This window comes from Podarcis erhardii (genome assembly GCF_964252035.2).
Source record: "Podarcis erhardii genome assembly, chromosome: 1".
NCBI classification, from domain to species: domain Eukaryota; kingdom Metazoa; phylum Chordata; class Lepidosauria; order Squamata; family Lacertidae; genus Podarcis; species Podarcis erhardii.
Window position 1 is genome coordinate 132,678,491 of NC_138497.1, and position 17,727 is coordinate 132,696,217.

A 17,727-nucleotide genomic window follows, 5' to 3' on the forward strand; every position below is an offset into this window, starting at 1 on the left:
TACAGAAGGGGGAGGTGTGAGGAGGTCGGTGAAACTAGGTTTAGAAAATAAGGTTTGAATTTATACTTGTTTTTGTTTCGTTTGTTGGTTTATGTATGTTTTGATTGTTGTGTGTGTTTATATGTGTTTATTGGAAACTTTAATAAATATCATTTAAAAAGAGAGAGAGAGAGATAGGAGAGCTGTGTTCTACTCATACTATTCAAGATCCAGCCACTGGATCCACACACAAACACACACCCTTCTGACCATATGCTTACTACCGTATTTTTCGCTCTATAAGATGCACCAGACTATAAGACGCACCTGGTTTTTGGAGGAGGAAAACAAGAAAAAAAATATTCTGAATCCCAGAAGCCAGAACAGCAAGAGGGATCGTTGCGCAGCGAAAGCAGCGAACCCTCTTGCTGTTCTGGCTTCTGGGATAGCTGCGCAGCCTGCATTTGCTCCATAAGACGCACACACATTTCTCCTTACTTTTTAGGAGGGAAAAAGTGAGTCTTATAAAGCAAAAAATACGGTATTACTCATTTGCCCAGACATCTTGTCTCACCTTAATGCAAGTGCTTTCTAAAAACTTCAAATTTGGCTCATGCTGAGTATCTTGGCATTGAAAACAAGTCTACAAAAGTTATTGATTGAGGGCTGTTTGTTTGTTGGGTGTAGATGTCTTGCTTGTTTTGTTTGATGACATTGCCAGTTTTGTTCCGTAAAAGGAGTATATTGTGGTTCCCAGGACAGTTTCTTAGATTTCCAACAATTGCTGTTAAAAGTTTATTACAGTCATACCGTGGTTGCCGAATGCCTTGGAACTCATACGTATTGGCTCCCAGACAAACAAAAGCCGTGTCTTGGTTTTCGAACAGTTCTGGAAGTCGAATGGACTCCCAGAACGCATTCTGTTTGAGAACCAAGGTACGACTGTATATAGTTTTATGGCATTTTTGAGTTAGCATTTAGAAATGCACAACATGGAGGAGAGAGAGCGGGCAAAGGAGATAAAGAACAGGGTATTGCCATATTACCAATTACATGGGTCGTCCTCCTCATCCTATGATGTATTAAAATGCTTCTTAAAGGAATGCAAATGCTTGTCTTTCAAAAAAATTTACTAACAGCAGTAACATACATTCTCCTGTGTTGCAGGGATTCTGATAGATCACTGGATATTTTTGATGAGAAATCACATCCACTCACGGTAAATTTGATTACCTTAGTTTGACTCAATTGCTTGAGTGCATCCCATATGAACAGGAATAAACCCTGATACCTAGGAAACTGGTGTCTATTTCAGCTTGCTTTATAAGGAAAGCCAGATTTTCAGGAAAATAAGAGAGATTTCTTGTTTCTTAGCTTCTGTGCAAAGAAATATTTCAGTCTATACAAAACTAGATTGCTATTTGCTTCTTATACTTTAAAAAGTGATGCTGCAGAGTGTAATCCCTGGCCAACTGGTTCCATTCTACATTCTGGCTGTGGTGCAGGACAGCTGATACAGGTTTTGTTTTGTTGGAAGAGCAGTGTTAGACCTCTATAGCTTTGAGCTGGAATCCAAAGAGGGGTATTTATGAAAAATATTTACCCACACTCATGAGTCAGTTGCTCCCTTCTGGTGGTAGCTTCTTGAGTCCCCATAGAATATAGTTCTAGATTGTGTCCCCTATTTTTGAGAGCAGCTAGGGAGCTCCAGTAGGAAAAGGCCTTTAAGGAACTCCTGTGAGCACTCAGCCATTTGGATTCCAGCCTTTGTATATAACCCACTGACCTATTCATGCAGGATATTTTCACAGTACTAACAGCATGATCCTGTGCATGTTTGCCCAGAAATAAGTCCCACTGTGTTCAGCTTCACTTTTAAATTACTTCTGAACTGTGTTCTGTTTCAGCGTGAAGAGGTTCCAGATGACTACTTTAAACATGACCCTGATCACAAGCACATCTATCGCTTTGTACGTACCCTGTTTAGTGCAGCGCAGCTGACGGCCGAATGTGCAATAGTGACACTGGTAAGCCTTGGTGGTAAGCCCAGTTACCACCATCTTGCATTTAAATTTTTTTTAAATCAGGTTTTGTGAGTTAGATTCATAAGAGTCATAGGACTGTAGAGTAGGAAGGGACCCAAAGGGCATTCGAACCCAACTCCCTGCAATGGAGGAATCCAAGATGGAATGAAGTATGTCTCACGTAATGACTCCTTGTCATTTTTACCTTGCAGCAGTCAGAACTAGATACAAGAAATGCACTAGGTTGATTGCAGCGGTGTCAATAAGCTTGCACCTAAGCTGCCTGTTTGATAACTGTTAGACAAATCCATTGCGGGGGGGGGGGGCTGTTGCCTTCCAGGTTCTTGTTGGACTTTGACTGTCCATTCGGCATGCCAATGGGAATTGGAGTCCAATCACATGTGAGGCTACTTGATTGCCCCATCCCTTAAGTTCTCTTGTGCTGCAGAAATAGAGGGTAAATGCATTGGACTACATCTTCTGAATTTGGAATACTTGTGCAGGTAAGTAGCTGTCCTGTAGCCAGTGAGCCTGTCATGACTCGGAATTGAGGCCCTGTTTCAGTGTAAGATTTGCCTCCTCTGCTGTGTTTTTGGAATGGTTCCTGTGAAGGCCTGCAGGTGAAAAATTCCACACGACCTTCAGGAATCTTTCAGTAAACTAGAACTGCCAGAAATGGAATATTCTGCTTCCAGTGCTTTTCTGTATTGAAACAATTCCTGACAGCACTACGCGTGTGTAAGACTCTAGGAATTCTTCTGAAAGCATTCTGTCGTGTAAGAAAGCAACCCTTAAAAAATTCAGCCACTTAAACATTTAAAAGCACTTCTGCCGCTAGTTGGCACTGTTTCACCATGGAAAGGAGCAAAAGTTTTCAGTCAGTTGGGAGTTACCTTTCCCCCCCTTCTGTACATGATCTTGAAGCTGAAAATATGGCAGTGCTGTGTGGTTGCTTGATTCTAATGTATTTTAGCTAATGGAGTTCATTTTAAATTGGTGAATAAAACGTATATGTAGATGTGTATCTTGAATGTACAGTGAGTGCAAACACACATGAATAGGGAGCATCTCGGTAATGAAGTTTGCAGTGATGTTGAGTAGTTTTGATTAGTCTTGGTTAAGAAAAATACGAATTCTTAAAACTTTTTTTTATTCATCTTCACTTTACAATGCCCACCCTTCATAGTGAGTGCATTATGTTTGGTCTGCTTGAAAACAAAAACATTTCTGGTGATGTAGATGGGAGACGTTGCAGGAAATCAGACTAAAACTACTCCTTCAGGTGTTTGACTACATCATAGATTTTACTTGATTGAAACATTTACTGTGCATGCCTTATTAGCCCTATTCTGATGTCCTTTGCTCCCGTGTTGAACAACACAGAAGCAAGGATCAAGATCACGCCAAGTAGCCCTGCCCTGGATTTTGTGTGTTTTTGCTTTGACGGCTTTGTGCTCAGTGCAAACATCAGTAGCAAGGGGAACCTCACACATATAACCCTGAACTGTTATAGATTCTGGGGAAGCCTTCTCACGTACAAGCATAGTTGGGAAACCTCTTTGCTACAGATGTTAATGCTGTGTGCATGGACATCAGAGGAGACATGCACAATGTTGAGGGCAAAGGGCTAATCTAAGCAGCCCCACTTCTCATTTCCATGTTGCTCAATATGGGAGCAAAGAACACCCAAAGAGGACTCTTGGGTCATTACAATCTTAAGAACAGTTTTCTTCATCTGCAGGTTTACTTGGAAAGGCTCTTAACCTATGCAGAGATTGACATTTGCCCAAGTAACTGGAAGAGAATAGTTCTAGGTGCTATTCTGCTAGCTTCTAAGGTGTGGGATGATCAGGCCGTGTGGAATGTGGATTACTGCCAAATACTGAAGGATATTACAGTTGAAGACATGTAAGTTGCAAGCTTTAGTTAAATTTGCTCATCTGTGTCTTAGCCCAGATAGTTTGAAAACACACCTTTATTCCATGATATATTTAGTATGTAATATGCCTTCAAATCAGGTTTTGAATGGTGGGCACGTGACTTCTTGTGGTTTTCTTTGTGTAACAGTAGTTCGTGAGTACAATTTTTATCAGACCCTGTAAGTTGCAATGAGCAGTTTGACCCGGCCCTAGTAATATGGTGCTTGTTCTTTAACACTTTTTGCGGAGGGGGGGAGGGAGACACAAATCCAAACTTGTTTGGTTTTCACTTTAATAGAGCTCTGGTCTTGGAAAAAATGTGAGAACTTCTGCTTGCTATTCACTAATTTAAGCTGAACAGTGTGGGATTTCAGTGGTCTTGTTTATCAGAATGAGCCATTGGTACATAGTGTTGGGGAGAATTCGGTGTTCATGGTGCATGTTGGCACCAATGACATGGGCAAATGACATCCTGGAAGCTAAATTTAAGTTGCTAGGTTGGATGCTAATAGTCTGGACCTCCTTTGGCATCCAAGGGTCCAACCATCTCCCTAGAGTGTTTCCTGCTACTGATACATTTAAAGAATTTTTTCTTGTTGGTCTTAATGTTTTCAGCCATGTGTTCCTCAAATTATTTTTTAAAAATTTCTTACTGTCTGCTTGCATTTGGGGGAGGGGGGTTCGTGTTCCATTTTGTTTCCTTCATTTGGACAAGGCTTCAGTTTTTTGATGGAAGCCTCCTTGCCTCCAATAGCTTCTGTGACCCTTGCTTGTTAAACAGAACTGGCCATGATGGACCAGGAATGAGACCTTCACAATAGATAGCTCAATGAAGATGTTGCAGCAGCCATGAAAAAGGCAAATTCCCTGCTAGGGATCATTAGGAAAGGAATTGAAAATAAAGCTGAGGGTATTATAATGCCACTATAGAAATCTATGGTGCGACTTCATTTAGAATACTTTGTACAGTTCTTCTCACCTCATATCAAAAAGGATATTGTGTAGTTGGAAAAGGTTGAAATGAGGGCCTCCAAAATGATCAAGGGGATGGAGCAACTCCCCTGTGAAGAAAGGTTGCAGTGGATTAAGATTTTTTTTTAGTTTAGAGAGAACTGTGTCCAGTTCTGGGCACCACAGTTCAAGAAGGACACTGACAAACTGGAATGTGTCCAGAGGAGGGCAACCAAAATGGTCAAAGGCCTGGAAACGCTGCCTTATGACGAACGGCTAAGGGAGCTGGGCATGTTTAGCCTGGAGAAGAGGAGGTTAAGGGGTGATATGATAGCCATGTTCAAATATATAAAAGGATGTCACATAGAGGAGGGAGAAAGGTTGTTTTCTGCTGCTCCAGAGAAGCGGACACAGAGCAATGGTTCCAAACTACAAGAAAGAAGATTCCACCTAAACATTAGGAAGACCTTCCTGACAGTAAGAGCTGTTCGACAGTGGAATTTGCTGCCAAGGAGTGTGGTGGAGTCTCCTTCTTTAAAGGTCTTTAAGCAGAGGCTTGACAACCATATGTCAGGAGTACTCTGATGGTGTTTCCCGCTTGGCAGGGGGTTGGACTCGATGGCCCATGTGGTCTCTTCCAACTCTATGATTCTATGAGAGGCCTGGTAATAGGTGACATGGTAGAACTTTATAAAATTATGTGTGGCATGGAGAAAGTTCCCCTACCCCCCTCCCCACCCATAACACCAGATCTTTTGGACATCCAGTGGCACTGAATGTTGGAAGGTACAGAACCAATTTTTAAAAGTCCTTCTTCATGCAGAACTGTGAAACCCACTTCCGCAGTGATGGCCACCAGCCTGTATGGCTTTAGAAGAGGATTAGACAAATTCCTGGAAGAGCGGGCTCCTGATGTGCTCAGATGCCGCTTGCAGGTTTCCCACACGCATCTGTGAGAACAGAATGTTAGAGTAGATGGGCTATTGGCTTGATCCACAAGGCTTCTCTTAGGGTCTTAAAGAGCCTCATGCTCATGCTCTGTCCCCCAGCTCCTCCAGTGCAGCAGCTGAATTTTGCTTCCATTATAGATTAAGCACAGCTTGTTGTGTTGTCCAAACCTTGGCAAATTGTGGTCAACCTTAACTATGGCTTCTTAAAATAATCCAGGTTCAAATTTTTTGTTGATCTCAAAATGGAAGTAGAAACTTCTGCATCCTTTGTGACTACAGCACCATATTCACTTAGCTATGGTCTAGCGTTATTGTGTTGTGTCTGAAATTAATTCTCAAACTTGTAAAAACAGAACGCAAAATATTCAGAGGTGACCCCCAAAGCGAAATGTATTTTTGCTTTTCAAAAAACTATTTTTTACCTTGTACTTGTAAATGTTAACTCTGAACCTTGAGACAAGCATCTAGGAAGGACTTGTCCAGCCGCAACAAGTTGCCCTTTTTCTAGAGCGTGCATTGAGAAGCATGACTTTTAATTTGTGATAAGATGCTTAATGGAAAAGAGAAGTGTTATAGGCAGATGAGGGAGTTAATTGGGTTTCTTAAAAGATCTGCCTCTTAGTTTAGAGTGGGGGGAAAGATGTATAAAGCTGGCCAACAGAATAATGCATCAGAATTTTCCTTGCACTGCACTTCTGATTCTGTAACAAGAAATCTGAAATGAGGAAAAATGAAAATGTTGTTTGTTGAAACCTTTTGCCATATAAATAGCTGCTTTAATGGAGTGTCTTAATAAGAGTGGGAAAAACCTCTAGCCATGCAGCTGCTAATCCTGTAGATTACAGTGTGCATAAAAGAGGGGACATGCTGTTCATTCTTGGGCTACATGTGATAGTAAATAAAGCAACACAAACACATGGGGCCTTTTTGCCTTTCCGAGCTTCTAAACCCTTATTAATAGACTTGTTAATCCGGCAAAGTATTGTAATTTTTACACAATTAAAATGTATTAGCAAGCTCTGTACAAAAGGGGCAAATGAAGCCCTGATCAGCTGATCATCCAAACATTATCTGATTTACATTTCTATAAGCTTTATGACCATATGAGCAGGAAATTAATTCTGGCAGGGGGCTTAATGGTCCTCCTGCCCATCCTGCTCGAAGCAGAGCACACAAAGCTCCTATTCTCATTGAGACTTGCCATCTAGATGATACCTTCCTCTTTGTTTTCTGTCTCTTCAACTAAAATGCCAATATAAAAAAGAACGATACTTCTCATCTCCCCCCCACCCTGCAAATCTTTGTGAGTGAGGAAGAGTTAACAAGAAACTGAAAATTTGACATGCAGTTGTGAGTTATGCAGCTCCCGTTTTTTATGGGGAAAGCTCTGTTGTCTGGGGTCGATAGGCAGCTTTTGATTTGCTCTGAGTTAATGGGGGTGGGGTGGGTTTTTTTGTTTTTGTTTTAACCAGATTTGCTTGAAACTGGTTTAGATATGGTGATAAATATGGGCTGTCTGGGCTGGCGGCAGTGTCATAAGGCAGCAACTGTTGTCACTGGGATGTGCCTCTGGGCCTGAAGTTTCGCCTCTCCTCTCCTTTCTACACCTTTGCCTTGCGCTAGAAAGTACTAGAAAGTACTAGAAAGCCCAGTGCTTCATTCTGGTTTCTTACACAGCAGCAAACACTTTGGGCATAGCTTTTTAAAACATTTTGTCGGTCACATGAAAATCAGCCCTTGTTAATGTTGACATTTCATGTGTTCGGGTTTGAAGACATTTCTTCCCATCCTTGTGGCTATGCTAATTTGGGCTAGGGGATTATTCTATATTTCATTAGGAGATGAGCAAATGAGTTTAGTGTGCTAATAGGGTCTTAACACTCTACTGTATTTTAAATGTAAATGCATAATAGTGGAAAACGCACACAATTCTACTGCTTTTGAATTGGCAAAAAAAATAGGCACATTCAAATAAATGCAACGTACCGCACATTGTAAATCTGTATTCGACTGAAAGTAGAACCATGCCTTTTGACGTTTGGACCGATGGAGAGGTTGCAACGTATCAGCTCATAGTGAGATTCTGTTTGGGATATGAAGCAAGTATTACTTTTGAGACCCATTGCCGATTCTGATTTTTTGCAAGTACTCTTCTAACCATTCTGAAGAGGTGCTGCCCCGTACCTGAATCCATAGGATAGATTTCAGTAAAATAGCATGTAAGGCAGCCTTTAAAGAATTCCTCCTCCTGTCTTGTGCTGATATATATCCTCCCGGGAGTCTCGGGGCAAAGAACTCCTTCGCCTACCTAATGCTGCTTGCTTGCTTATTTATTTATTGCTGGAGATGAATCCATGTTGCCTCAAGAGGCTTTTTACTCCTAGATAATAGCAGCAGCAGCTCTTCAGAGATCCATTTGTTGCCGTGGTGATATGCCTACTTCTTTTGTTGGTCCGCCTCTACTTCAACAAACCCCCTTCCTGTTATCAACCTGGTGAAAATGTCTGCAAGTTCTTCAGAGCTAATCAACAGCACACATCATTCTTTTCATCTGATAACTATAGCGCAGGGTCTTGTAAGAATGAGAATGGAGTATGAATTGTGTACAGCTGTGCTAATGGAACTCTAAAGGACAGCGCTTCTAAGTCAGCAAAGTGAGTGCATGACAGAACATAACCTTTTCTCCCAAGCTGGAGGTCCCAGAATTCAAATTGCATCTAACATGAGCACATTCACTTTGTCCCATTAAAAAAAATAAAAATGCTTCAGATGCAATCAACATTCATTTTCATTTTTTTGGGGGGGGGGAATGTTGCTTGCAACACTGAATAATATTAAGGTGCTTATTTTGTCTGTTTCTGTGAACCCCTTTCCTTTTACCCTAGGAATGAAATGGAAAGACACTTCTTGGAGCTACTGCAGTTCAATATCAATGTTCCTGCCAGTGTTTACGCCAAATACTACTTTGACCTTCGCTCCTTAGCAGATGACAACAACCTGAACTTTCTGCTGGAGCCCCTTAGTAAAGAGCGAGCACAGAAACTAGAGGTAATGATCCGAGACTTGGTGTGCTGGGTACTTGGTTTACGTAACAACAGCTTCTGTCCCTTCTTAATCACATTAGTGTGGCTTGCTAAGCTTTTTTGGTTTTGTTTCGTTGGAGGGTTTAACCTCTTAGTTGCAGGAATCCTTCTTTTTAAAGGTAATCCTTTCTTAGGAGAAGAGTCAGAAAGAATGGAAATGTCAAGAAACCAGACAGAGTTGATTAAGACAATTATGACTCTGTGTGCTGACCGACATATTCTGTTCATAATCGTATATTACAACATTCAGTCTTTAAAAAAGGGACCCCTGACCATTAGGTGACTGACTCTGGGGTTGCTGCGCTCATCTCGCTTTATTGGCCGAGGGAGCCGGCGTACAGCTTCCGGGTCACGTGGCCAGCATGACTAAGCTGCTTCTGGCGAACCAGAGCAGTGCACGGAAACGCCGTTTACCTTCCCGCTGGAGTGGTACCTATTTATCTACTTGCACTTTGACGTGCTTTCAAACTGCTAGGTTGGCAGGAGCAGGGACCGAGCAATGGGAGCTCACCCCGTCGCGGGGATTCGAACTGCCGACCTTCTGATTGGCAAGTCCTAGGCTCTGTGGTTTAACCCACAGTGCCACCCACGTCCCTTTTACATACAGTCTTTAAGGTGTCACTAATGATACCTGAAGAAAGCATGGCAGAGCCTCTTCTTGATTACTTCACTTTGTTAACTCAGGGAAGAAAAGGACACGTGAATTACATTAACTCACACCCACCTGCAGGTTCCATATGTCACAGTCCATATGATGAACGTGTGTGTGCGCGTACGTACGTACGTGCATGTGCCCAGTCCAGTCCAATGCATGTCTGAAGTATATCCCACTGCGTTCTGTTGGGCTTATTTCCTGGTAAGTGGATATAGGATTGCAGTCTCAGTGAACTTTGGTTATCTGCTTCCAAAAGGTGACTTGGCTTTGAACCTCCAAGAAGAAAGGGTCAACCTGTTGGAATAATTTCTGTGTTCCCTTATACTTGTTCCTGCTGCTATACATCTCTCTCTCTCTCTCTCTCTCTGTTGTTTCACTTATTGTGAGAAAAAATATATAATTCCATCCTAGAAAGACATGCATGAATTGTAAGGACTGGAGTGTGCAGTCCAAGTGTTTTTTCTCAGCTGCAATCATACAAATTGAATGTGGTGCAGTGGTTATGCTAAGGCTCAGGACACCTTGCTTATGTGGGGCATATCTGACTCCTCCTACCTGGAGGGCTCTCTGTGCAAACAGTGTGCGGAATAATCTTCAGTTGGAGGGAAAGAGGAGACCCCATTCACATATCCAGGACTATGTGAGCCAGTTTGGAAGTCAAATAGAAGTTCTGATGGAGTGGTGTGGCTTCTCATATCAGGATATATGTTATCAAAACAAGAAGCTGAAAGGTGTTGAACATAGTCCCTGCCAACATAGCTGAATGCCTGTTGCTTCTCCTGAAGTTGTGAAAAAGCAGTTGTCCCTTCAGATATGGCAAGACAGACTGAACTACAGTGCTGCTTTGGGTGCTAAAAATCACCTATACAGATTAAGCAAATGTTTCAAAGGGAGTCTGGGTATTGGTTCAAATATACTAAGCAAATGAAGCTTTACTTGGAAGTATATTGAATGTGCAGCCTTCTAAAGGGACAGTGAAGTTATTTGCTGAAAAGGAGTGTCTGAAATCTTCACCAAATGCAATTAAAGTGTCCATTTTCAGGCAGTTGTGGGATGCCTTTAGATGCTGCTGCTTAAAGAATGTTTCCGTTTGAGAACTGAAAAACCTAGTTAGTAAATTGGCCTGGAGCCTGCAGAAGAAGCATTCAGATCAATAGGATCCTAGGTTTGTGATTGGGTTTTTCCCCCTGCTACTTCTGAATCAGTAAAGTGAGAGGTAATACAATTAAACAATGCTGAGATGGGTTGCCTGAGATTCCTGGTTCTCATCCTACGGAGCTCATATTTCTGGCTTGAACATGTTTTCTAGGCTATCTCCAGGCTGTGTGAGGACAAATACAAAGATTTGTCAAAAGCTGCTATGAGACGATCATTCAGTGCTGATAACTTAGTTGGGATCCGCCGTAGTAACGCCATCCTCTCTTGAGCAAGATGGAAAGCTGCGATCTTGTGGCGCCAGGATTCCTATCGGCCGGGGATACCACCTCCACTCCAGGCTCACAAGTCAACAGCGATGGTGTCTTCCAGCCAGCGGACGGGGTGAGCACAGCAAGCCAAGGGAGCCCAGAGCCAGAGGAGCATGATTCCAGGCGGAGGGGGGGAGAGATGGAACCTCTTTCAAATGGGCACACTCCATTAAAAATCAAGAGGTTCAAAAACTTTTGAGTCTTCCCCCCTTTTCTCCTCACTGTCCCTCACCCCCCCCCCAAAAAAAACCCCACAGATGTTTGCTTACTGTGTAGGCCTATAGCTGTGAACTATGTGAGTTTTTAATAATGACTAGTTTTACATTTTAGAATTTGAACATTAACACGACAGTAGTCGCGATGTTCTTCCCCCTCTCAGTCATCCAGGACCAGACTGCGGTTGCCTTTCAGTGCAGTGTTAAATGCTAACACAGTATAAAACCAGTCTGGGACTAATGCTACAGCATTGACCAGTGAAGGTTTCTTCCCTCCCTCCCCTCACCACACATTTACTAGCAGGATTCTCGATTCCTACACTGGAGTTCAGTCAAAAGACCAAGGAGCTGCTGAGCAGCAAGCTGTGCTAACTGTTTAAATGCAAAACCCGACACTTGAGATGGTCAAGGGACTGGAAACCTTTGGGGGCAGGAGCAGAGAAATGGTCTTCTGTGTTCACTGATTTGAAAGCCAGTTGGTCAGGGTCCATTTCTTGTCAACTATGGTGCTTCTCACGTTCTTATACTTCTAGTTGAGCCCTGGGAGAGACGCAGTCTGCATAATACACTTTCTTTTGCCTGAAGCGCTGAATAGAGCTGCATTGAAAGCTTAGCCTGAACAAATGTACTGACTTGGTGATGAACAGACAATAAGGCTGCTCTGCTAAACTCTTCCACTACAAACAATGGATATGGAGCAAGGTTTGCTTTTGTCCTGTGCTGCCAAAAAGCTTTAAATTCACAATGGAGAACTATTTTGAAGGTGCTGAACGTGTTGATGAGGGAGGTATGATGATCTTCAGTTCATATCATTACTCTTTTGAAAACACTTTTTTCCCTTTTAAAACCCAGTATATAACGTTCCTTGCTCTGGAAGTGAACTTCTAAACATTGGCTTTTTGTGTAAATTAATTTTGCTTGTCCAGAATGGGTATTTGGGGTGAATCAAGTTTTCTGCTCCTAAAAGTAGGAAGCAACCTAGATTACAAACCTTCACCACTCCAAGTCAGATGATCTAAACAGTTTATACAGTGAAAGCAGTCCCTATTGCAATCTGGTACCTTTTGCTATTACTTAATATCCAGCCCAACTTGCTTCTTCAATTGTCAGTGGCACTTGGACTGTTAGGCCCCATCTGCATTTAAAGCAGTATCATGCCACTTTAAACTGCCATCATTTTCCCCAAAGAATTCTGGGAAGTGTGGTTTGTTAAGGGTGCTGAGATTCATTAGTAGACCCCTTTTCTCTCTACGGAGCTACAATTCTCAGAGTGGTTTAGCAATCAATCCCTCTTTCCAGGGACCTCTGGGAATTGTAGCTCCTTGAAGAGAATAAGGGTCTTCTAACAACATTCAGCACCTTAAGAACTACAGTTCTCAGCATTCTTCGGGGGATGCCATGACTGTTTAAAGTGGTGGGAAGCTGTTTTAAATGCAAAGTGCAGACGGAGCCAAAGTCTCATGCTGTATTTTAACCTACCAGCTCTAGGCAGGCATTCTACAGAGTCTGTGATTTCAGGTATTAATCACAATTCAGTTTTGAAACAAATGCTACATCTTCAGGTGGCTTTCCTTTCTCATGTTTGTATTAAAAGAGAAGCTAATAATAAACTCTATTTTAATTAAGATCAGGTGGAGTTAGTGTGCTTTGTATGTCTCGGTCCCAAGTTTCTTGGATAAAAATGTTCCTTGGGAGGAAATGTAGAAGAGCCCTGAACCAAGGTGCACTGAAATAGTCTTTAGTGGTGCCTGCTAGATTGCATCCAATGTCTCAATGTTACTACAAAAGTTTTCTGCCTGATTTTTCAGTCCAGAAGACTCAATCCAGAGCAGTTTACGCTAATCAAACAATGAAATTAGTAGTACCAAATCAACGAGACACAACAGCCTCTGCATAAAGCAATAAAAACAGCTGGATATAAACATTCACAAGATCTAGAAGGCTAGATCAGGATGTGGAATCTGGCTCTTCAAAATGATGATGGGCTTTAGCTCCAGCCAGCATTCCCAGTTAGCAGCAATAATGGGAGTTATAATCCAGCTATATCTAGAGGGCCATAAGTTCCCCATTCATGGTCCAGACAAATAAAGCCATATTTTCTAGCATCAAAAACACTTCTCAACCTCAGAGGTGTCATGCAGAGAGCATGCCATACATGGAGACAGCACCACTGAAATGATGCAATAGCCATCTACCACTCTCCTCTCCTCTGAAGGTAAGGAGGACTTGGAGAAAGGCCTCTGAGCATTGTGACTTTTTAATGTTGTCTCCCACCTTGCTACTAGGCACGAGGAAAATAAGGGAAAAAATCGTTTTGTCAAAAGCATATTCTCAGCGGAGAGTCTACTAGTTTTGCCACTGTGTGTGTACTTACTTGGGAGTAACTTCCCAAATTCATTCCTGGAATGTGAAGTAAACTGGAAATACCATTCCAAGATGTCTAATGTTGCCTTTAAGTAAAAAACTACAAATTATTAAACTAATTTCTGTCCACCAGAACACAATCAAGCTTTCCATTAACTCTTCAAGCTGATCATAGTGCAGCTTCAAGTAATATAAGTGCAAAAATGTTCTTTCCATTGGGAGCACACCAGGTATTCACGTCCAGTAGGCATCCAGCAAGGCTTGAATTGCACTTTATTCAAAAAGTGCTTGTTAAACAGGTGGGTGTGAGTAGGGACAAGCTTAGTGAGAAAGTAGGGCTTGAAGGAAAAGGGTAGACTCCATTAGCATTTATCATAACATTTTGAAACAGCACCCTGCATGCAGCTGCAAGGGGGAGCGTGTGCATTTTCACTTACCAAATAGACGGTTGCCACTGTTTGGAGAGGAGGGCGAGATGTCGCACAGTTTACAATGAAAAGGTATATTCAGAAAGTAGAAACCGTACAGTAAACGGAACATCTCACACCCTGCCAAATTCATCTATGTTCTCAAAGTGCTGTAGTGAAATTCCATTTGAGTTGCTGATTCAGTGATAACATCCTTCTGATACAGGAAAGAGCTCTTGACAGCGAATGGCGAACCAGCAATGTACGTGCTAGTTTCAGCGCAAAGTGTTTCTCGTATGCTCACTTTGCCACGTGAAGATACGTTTTTGAAGAGGAGCCCAACCTTGCCCATTCATTCATATGTGCTTAATAGGAAGTTCAGGGACTGGTCAGTGTTCAGCTCACTTGATTGCTGCTGCCATATTGCCTCTTGTGTATAACCGTTTGTTTTTGTCTCCAAGGCAATTACATATTGAAACCTCTTCAAATAGGTTTGCCAGGTAAAAGGACCTGCACTTGAACAGCAGAATAAATGTTAAGGGCTGCTGCTTGTTGCTGAGTAAGCAGGTAGGTGTCAAGGAAGGGAAAGGAGGGAGGTGAGTGTTCCAGTAAAGGTGAACAAGTACCTGCTAAAAGGCTTTGTTCTTAAGTGATGAAACTGTTGCTCCTTTTACTGGTATGGTTGCTTCTAGGGAGAGGGGTGCCCAGTGACCAAACGTGGCAAAAGCTTGGATCTGATTGTGAGTGGTGCTTTTTCCTGACATTAGCAGGGCACCTGGGTGCTGTAGACAAACTATAGGAAAAATGGTAAATCTCTTCTTGATGTGCTGGACTCGGCCTCCACCTGACACTTGAGTAACAACAGGAATCTGTTTGATGGTTAATGGGTCTGTATTTCTATGACCTTAAGGCACTTGGGCATACGTGTGTTTGAACTGCATTTCTCAAGGAAGCTAGGAGCCGTTTAGCGTGGGTATTGTGGTGGTCTGTATGGGACTGATTCAAGGTCATCTGGCAAGATTCAGGGCTTGAGCACAGATCTTGAACTTGGGGGCCCCAAGCCTCTCATTCTTGACCTTTTCCACTTGCCCTGCATCCTTCTGATTCGTTGCTTCCTATGTCTGAAATGGGGGGGGGGGACAGCAGTGATGCTGGCAAGAAGATTGTTTTGCCACCAAGATAATGGAAGATGGTACACTAGATGTGTTTTAGATGTTAATCACTAATCCTGCCCCCCCCCCCAAGAAATCAAAAGCAGTGACTTCAGTTTGTATCAGGCGTTTCTGGGCATTTGCCAGACTTGAGAGTTTGGTGCCCCTGTTCATAGAATCTTCATGTAATGTTAGTTTCTGAAAGCTCTACTTGTTTTCTGGAGCAAACAAGCAGCAGAATTCAATGTGGGCTTAAACTGGTGAATGCAGCAGGTCTCTGTATATATGTGCATAAAGGCATAATGAGCAAGCTGGATGGACCACCATCTATGACAGCTAAAAAATGAGATGCTTGCAGCATTCACAAGGTTGCTTCTGGTAGGGAGCCAGGTTCCTGGGTTAGTACATAACTGCCTTTTTTACTTCCTAGGAAAGAAAAGCCCAGCTCCAGATTCTTCTCCGCTTCCTAACATAGATAAGGGGATAGCTTCAAGCTTTGCAGCTTGAAACACGCTTAGGAGAGGGGAGTGTTCTGTGTTTGCCTAGCTCTCTGGGCAATGCTGCAGCAATAACAGCAGCAATCTTCCTTCTAAAAAACTGTAAGACATGTCTGGATCTCTCTCACACACAGTTATCTCTGTGTGCGCAAGTGCTGAGCATTATCATAAGTGAGCATACTAACCCCTTCCTTCCTTGTATTTTAAGTCTCTTCCTGAGCTCTTCCAAAGATTTATGACCAAAAGAGGGATTTCCTTCAAAGGAAGAAAACTTCCAGTTTGCCTCATGTGCTGTGTTGTAGTGGAGAGACCTTTGCTTACAGCACCGTTTGTGTCTCACAGCAGCCCTGGGTGATAAACTAGGTTCGTGGGTAATAACTAATCACTGCTCCTTGAGCCTTACCTAGTCAGCTTTGTAATGGAGCTGACGTTTGAGCCTTGGTTTCCCCCAAACATACAGTGTAAGACCCTTTAGCTGCCACAGCCCATTGGCACAATCCTGAAAATACATGCCCAAAATCTGAGTGACAGCAAAGCTACCTTCTTTTTGAATATCTGTGCTTTTTATCCTGCCTCACGCAGGGTTTCTTATCTTCCCTTGACCTGTGTTATGGCGAGAGGGAACTGTCTTCCCCTGTGTGTGTTAAAAGATGTCTGAGAATGCAGAACAAGGGGCCGCTGCAAATGAAATAAATGTTTCTGTGCCTCTTCACTGGACTTGAGGGCATTGTGGACGAATGAAAGACGTACGTTGTGGTGACATATTAAAGACAATGTGTCGTAGGCGAGGGGGGAGATGGGCATTATTACTTGGATGGGAAGTGGAAATGGTTATCTGCGATGTGGCCATCTCAAGGCATTGCCTTCCTACTCTAACAAGTCTACTGAGCTAGTTCCAGTACTTTTAGGAGCTGCATAAATGGTAAGGACATGGGCAACAGTTCTCGTTTCTCCCTTTCTGGGACGTGAGCAAGCAGCGCAGATGGTTGGCATATTAGATTTTTCTGCTTTTGTCCTTTTTCTAGTGGCCTTTGGTTCCTTGAAATGGAACATCACACCCCAGGATACAACTGGTTGGGGAAAAGGCTTGCCTTTGGAATTTCGAATTCTCGTGCAATTTCAAACTCCCTACTGCCACTGGCCCCTTGGTAAAGACGTAAAGGATGCTTACAACCTTCTAAAAAGCAGGATACAAAACAATTTGGGGAGTTGCTCCTTTAGAATTTCAGAGAGAATACTTTTTATTCTTAAAGAAAATGACAGACCTGGAAGTTACTGAACTATGATTCCACAAGTTGAATCCCACTGTGAATTTACTAAGTGGCTCCAGGCAACTCAAAACCTTCAAGCCCCATCTGCAATATGTGGGTGGTAAGACCAAAATTAATCATCTTTACAAGCCTGAATACAATGGTATATTCAAAACCATTTGAATACATATATATGGTGACAGTAGCAGTACTTGTACGCAGCAGCAGAGACTGCCTTGCATCCACCTAGAATAGAGGTTAGTCACACTTCATGTTTCGGAAATATAATTATGGTTGTCTCTGAAAAGAACTCGGGAGTGCCTTGTTAATTTTCACACTGCATTTGGAGTGGTTTGTCTGGCATGAGCCATTTTTAGTTGTGCTGCTATTCAGTAAAGACTGCCTGCTACAGTACGTGAATTCAATATGCAAGCCTAGTTGGTTGCATAAACCAGTCATTGTGTGATGACAAATTAAAGGACTGTGGGCTCAGTGGCAGTCCATCACTCAGCTGCTGGGGGCTCTGGTATTCAGTCTCTCCACTGTCTCGGTAACTTTTCCTCTGCTCATGTATATATAGCAGTTTCAGACTCAAACTGCTGCTGAAGTCTTGATTTGAGAAAATCATATAAACGAGGGGGTATCTTGGATCAGTTTTAGCTAGCAGGAGCGGGGATGAACTTTTTCTTTAAAGTGTCACGTCTATTTATAAAGTGGTCATTTGTTAATTAAGCTGTGTTTGGCTTAAAACTCTTTTAGGTTAACTCTTTGGCATTGCAAGCATTAACCTCCTAGAAATGATGCACTGAGGAAGGT

At 42.5% G+C, this 17,727-nt stretch overlaps 1 protein-coding gene across 1 annotated transcript in view; it reads left to right on the forward strand.

Moving 5' to 3' along the window:
* CCNYL1 (cyclin Y like 1) overlaps positions 1-12,867 on the forward strand; it is a 32,194-nt gene extending 19,327 nt beyond the window's left edge. The window contains exons 6-10 of the mRNA XM_081848676.1: positions 1,147-1,198; positions 1,887-2,006; positions 3,745-3,911; positions 8,709-8,871; positions 10,871-12,867. Coding sequence (XP_081704802.1) covers positions 1,147-1,198; positions 1,887-2,006; positions 3,745-3,911; positions 8,709-8,871; positions 10,871-10,987 — 619 coding nt within the window. The 3' untranslated portion in view covers positions 10,988-12,867. The remainder of the gene's footprint in view (positions 1-1,146; positions 1,199-1,886; positions 2,007-3,744; positions 3,912-8,708; positions 8,872-10,870) is intronic.
* Positions 12,868-17,727: the final 4,860 nt, after the last annotated feature.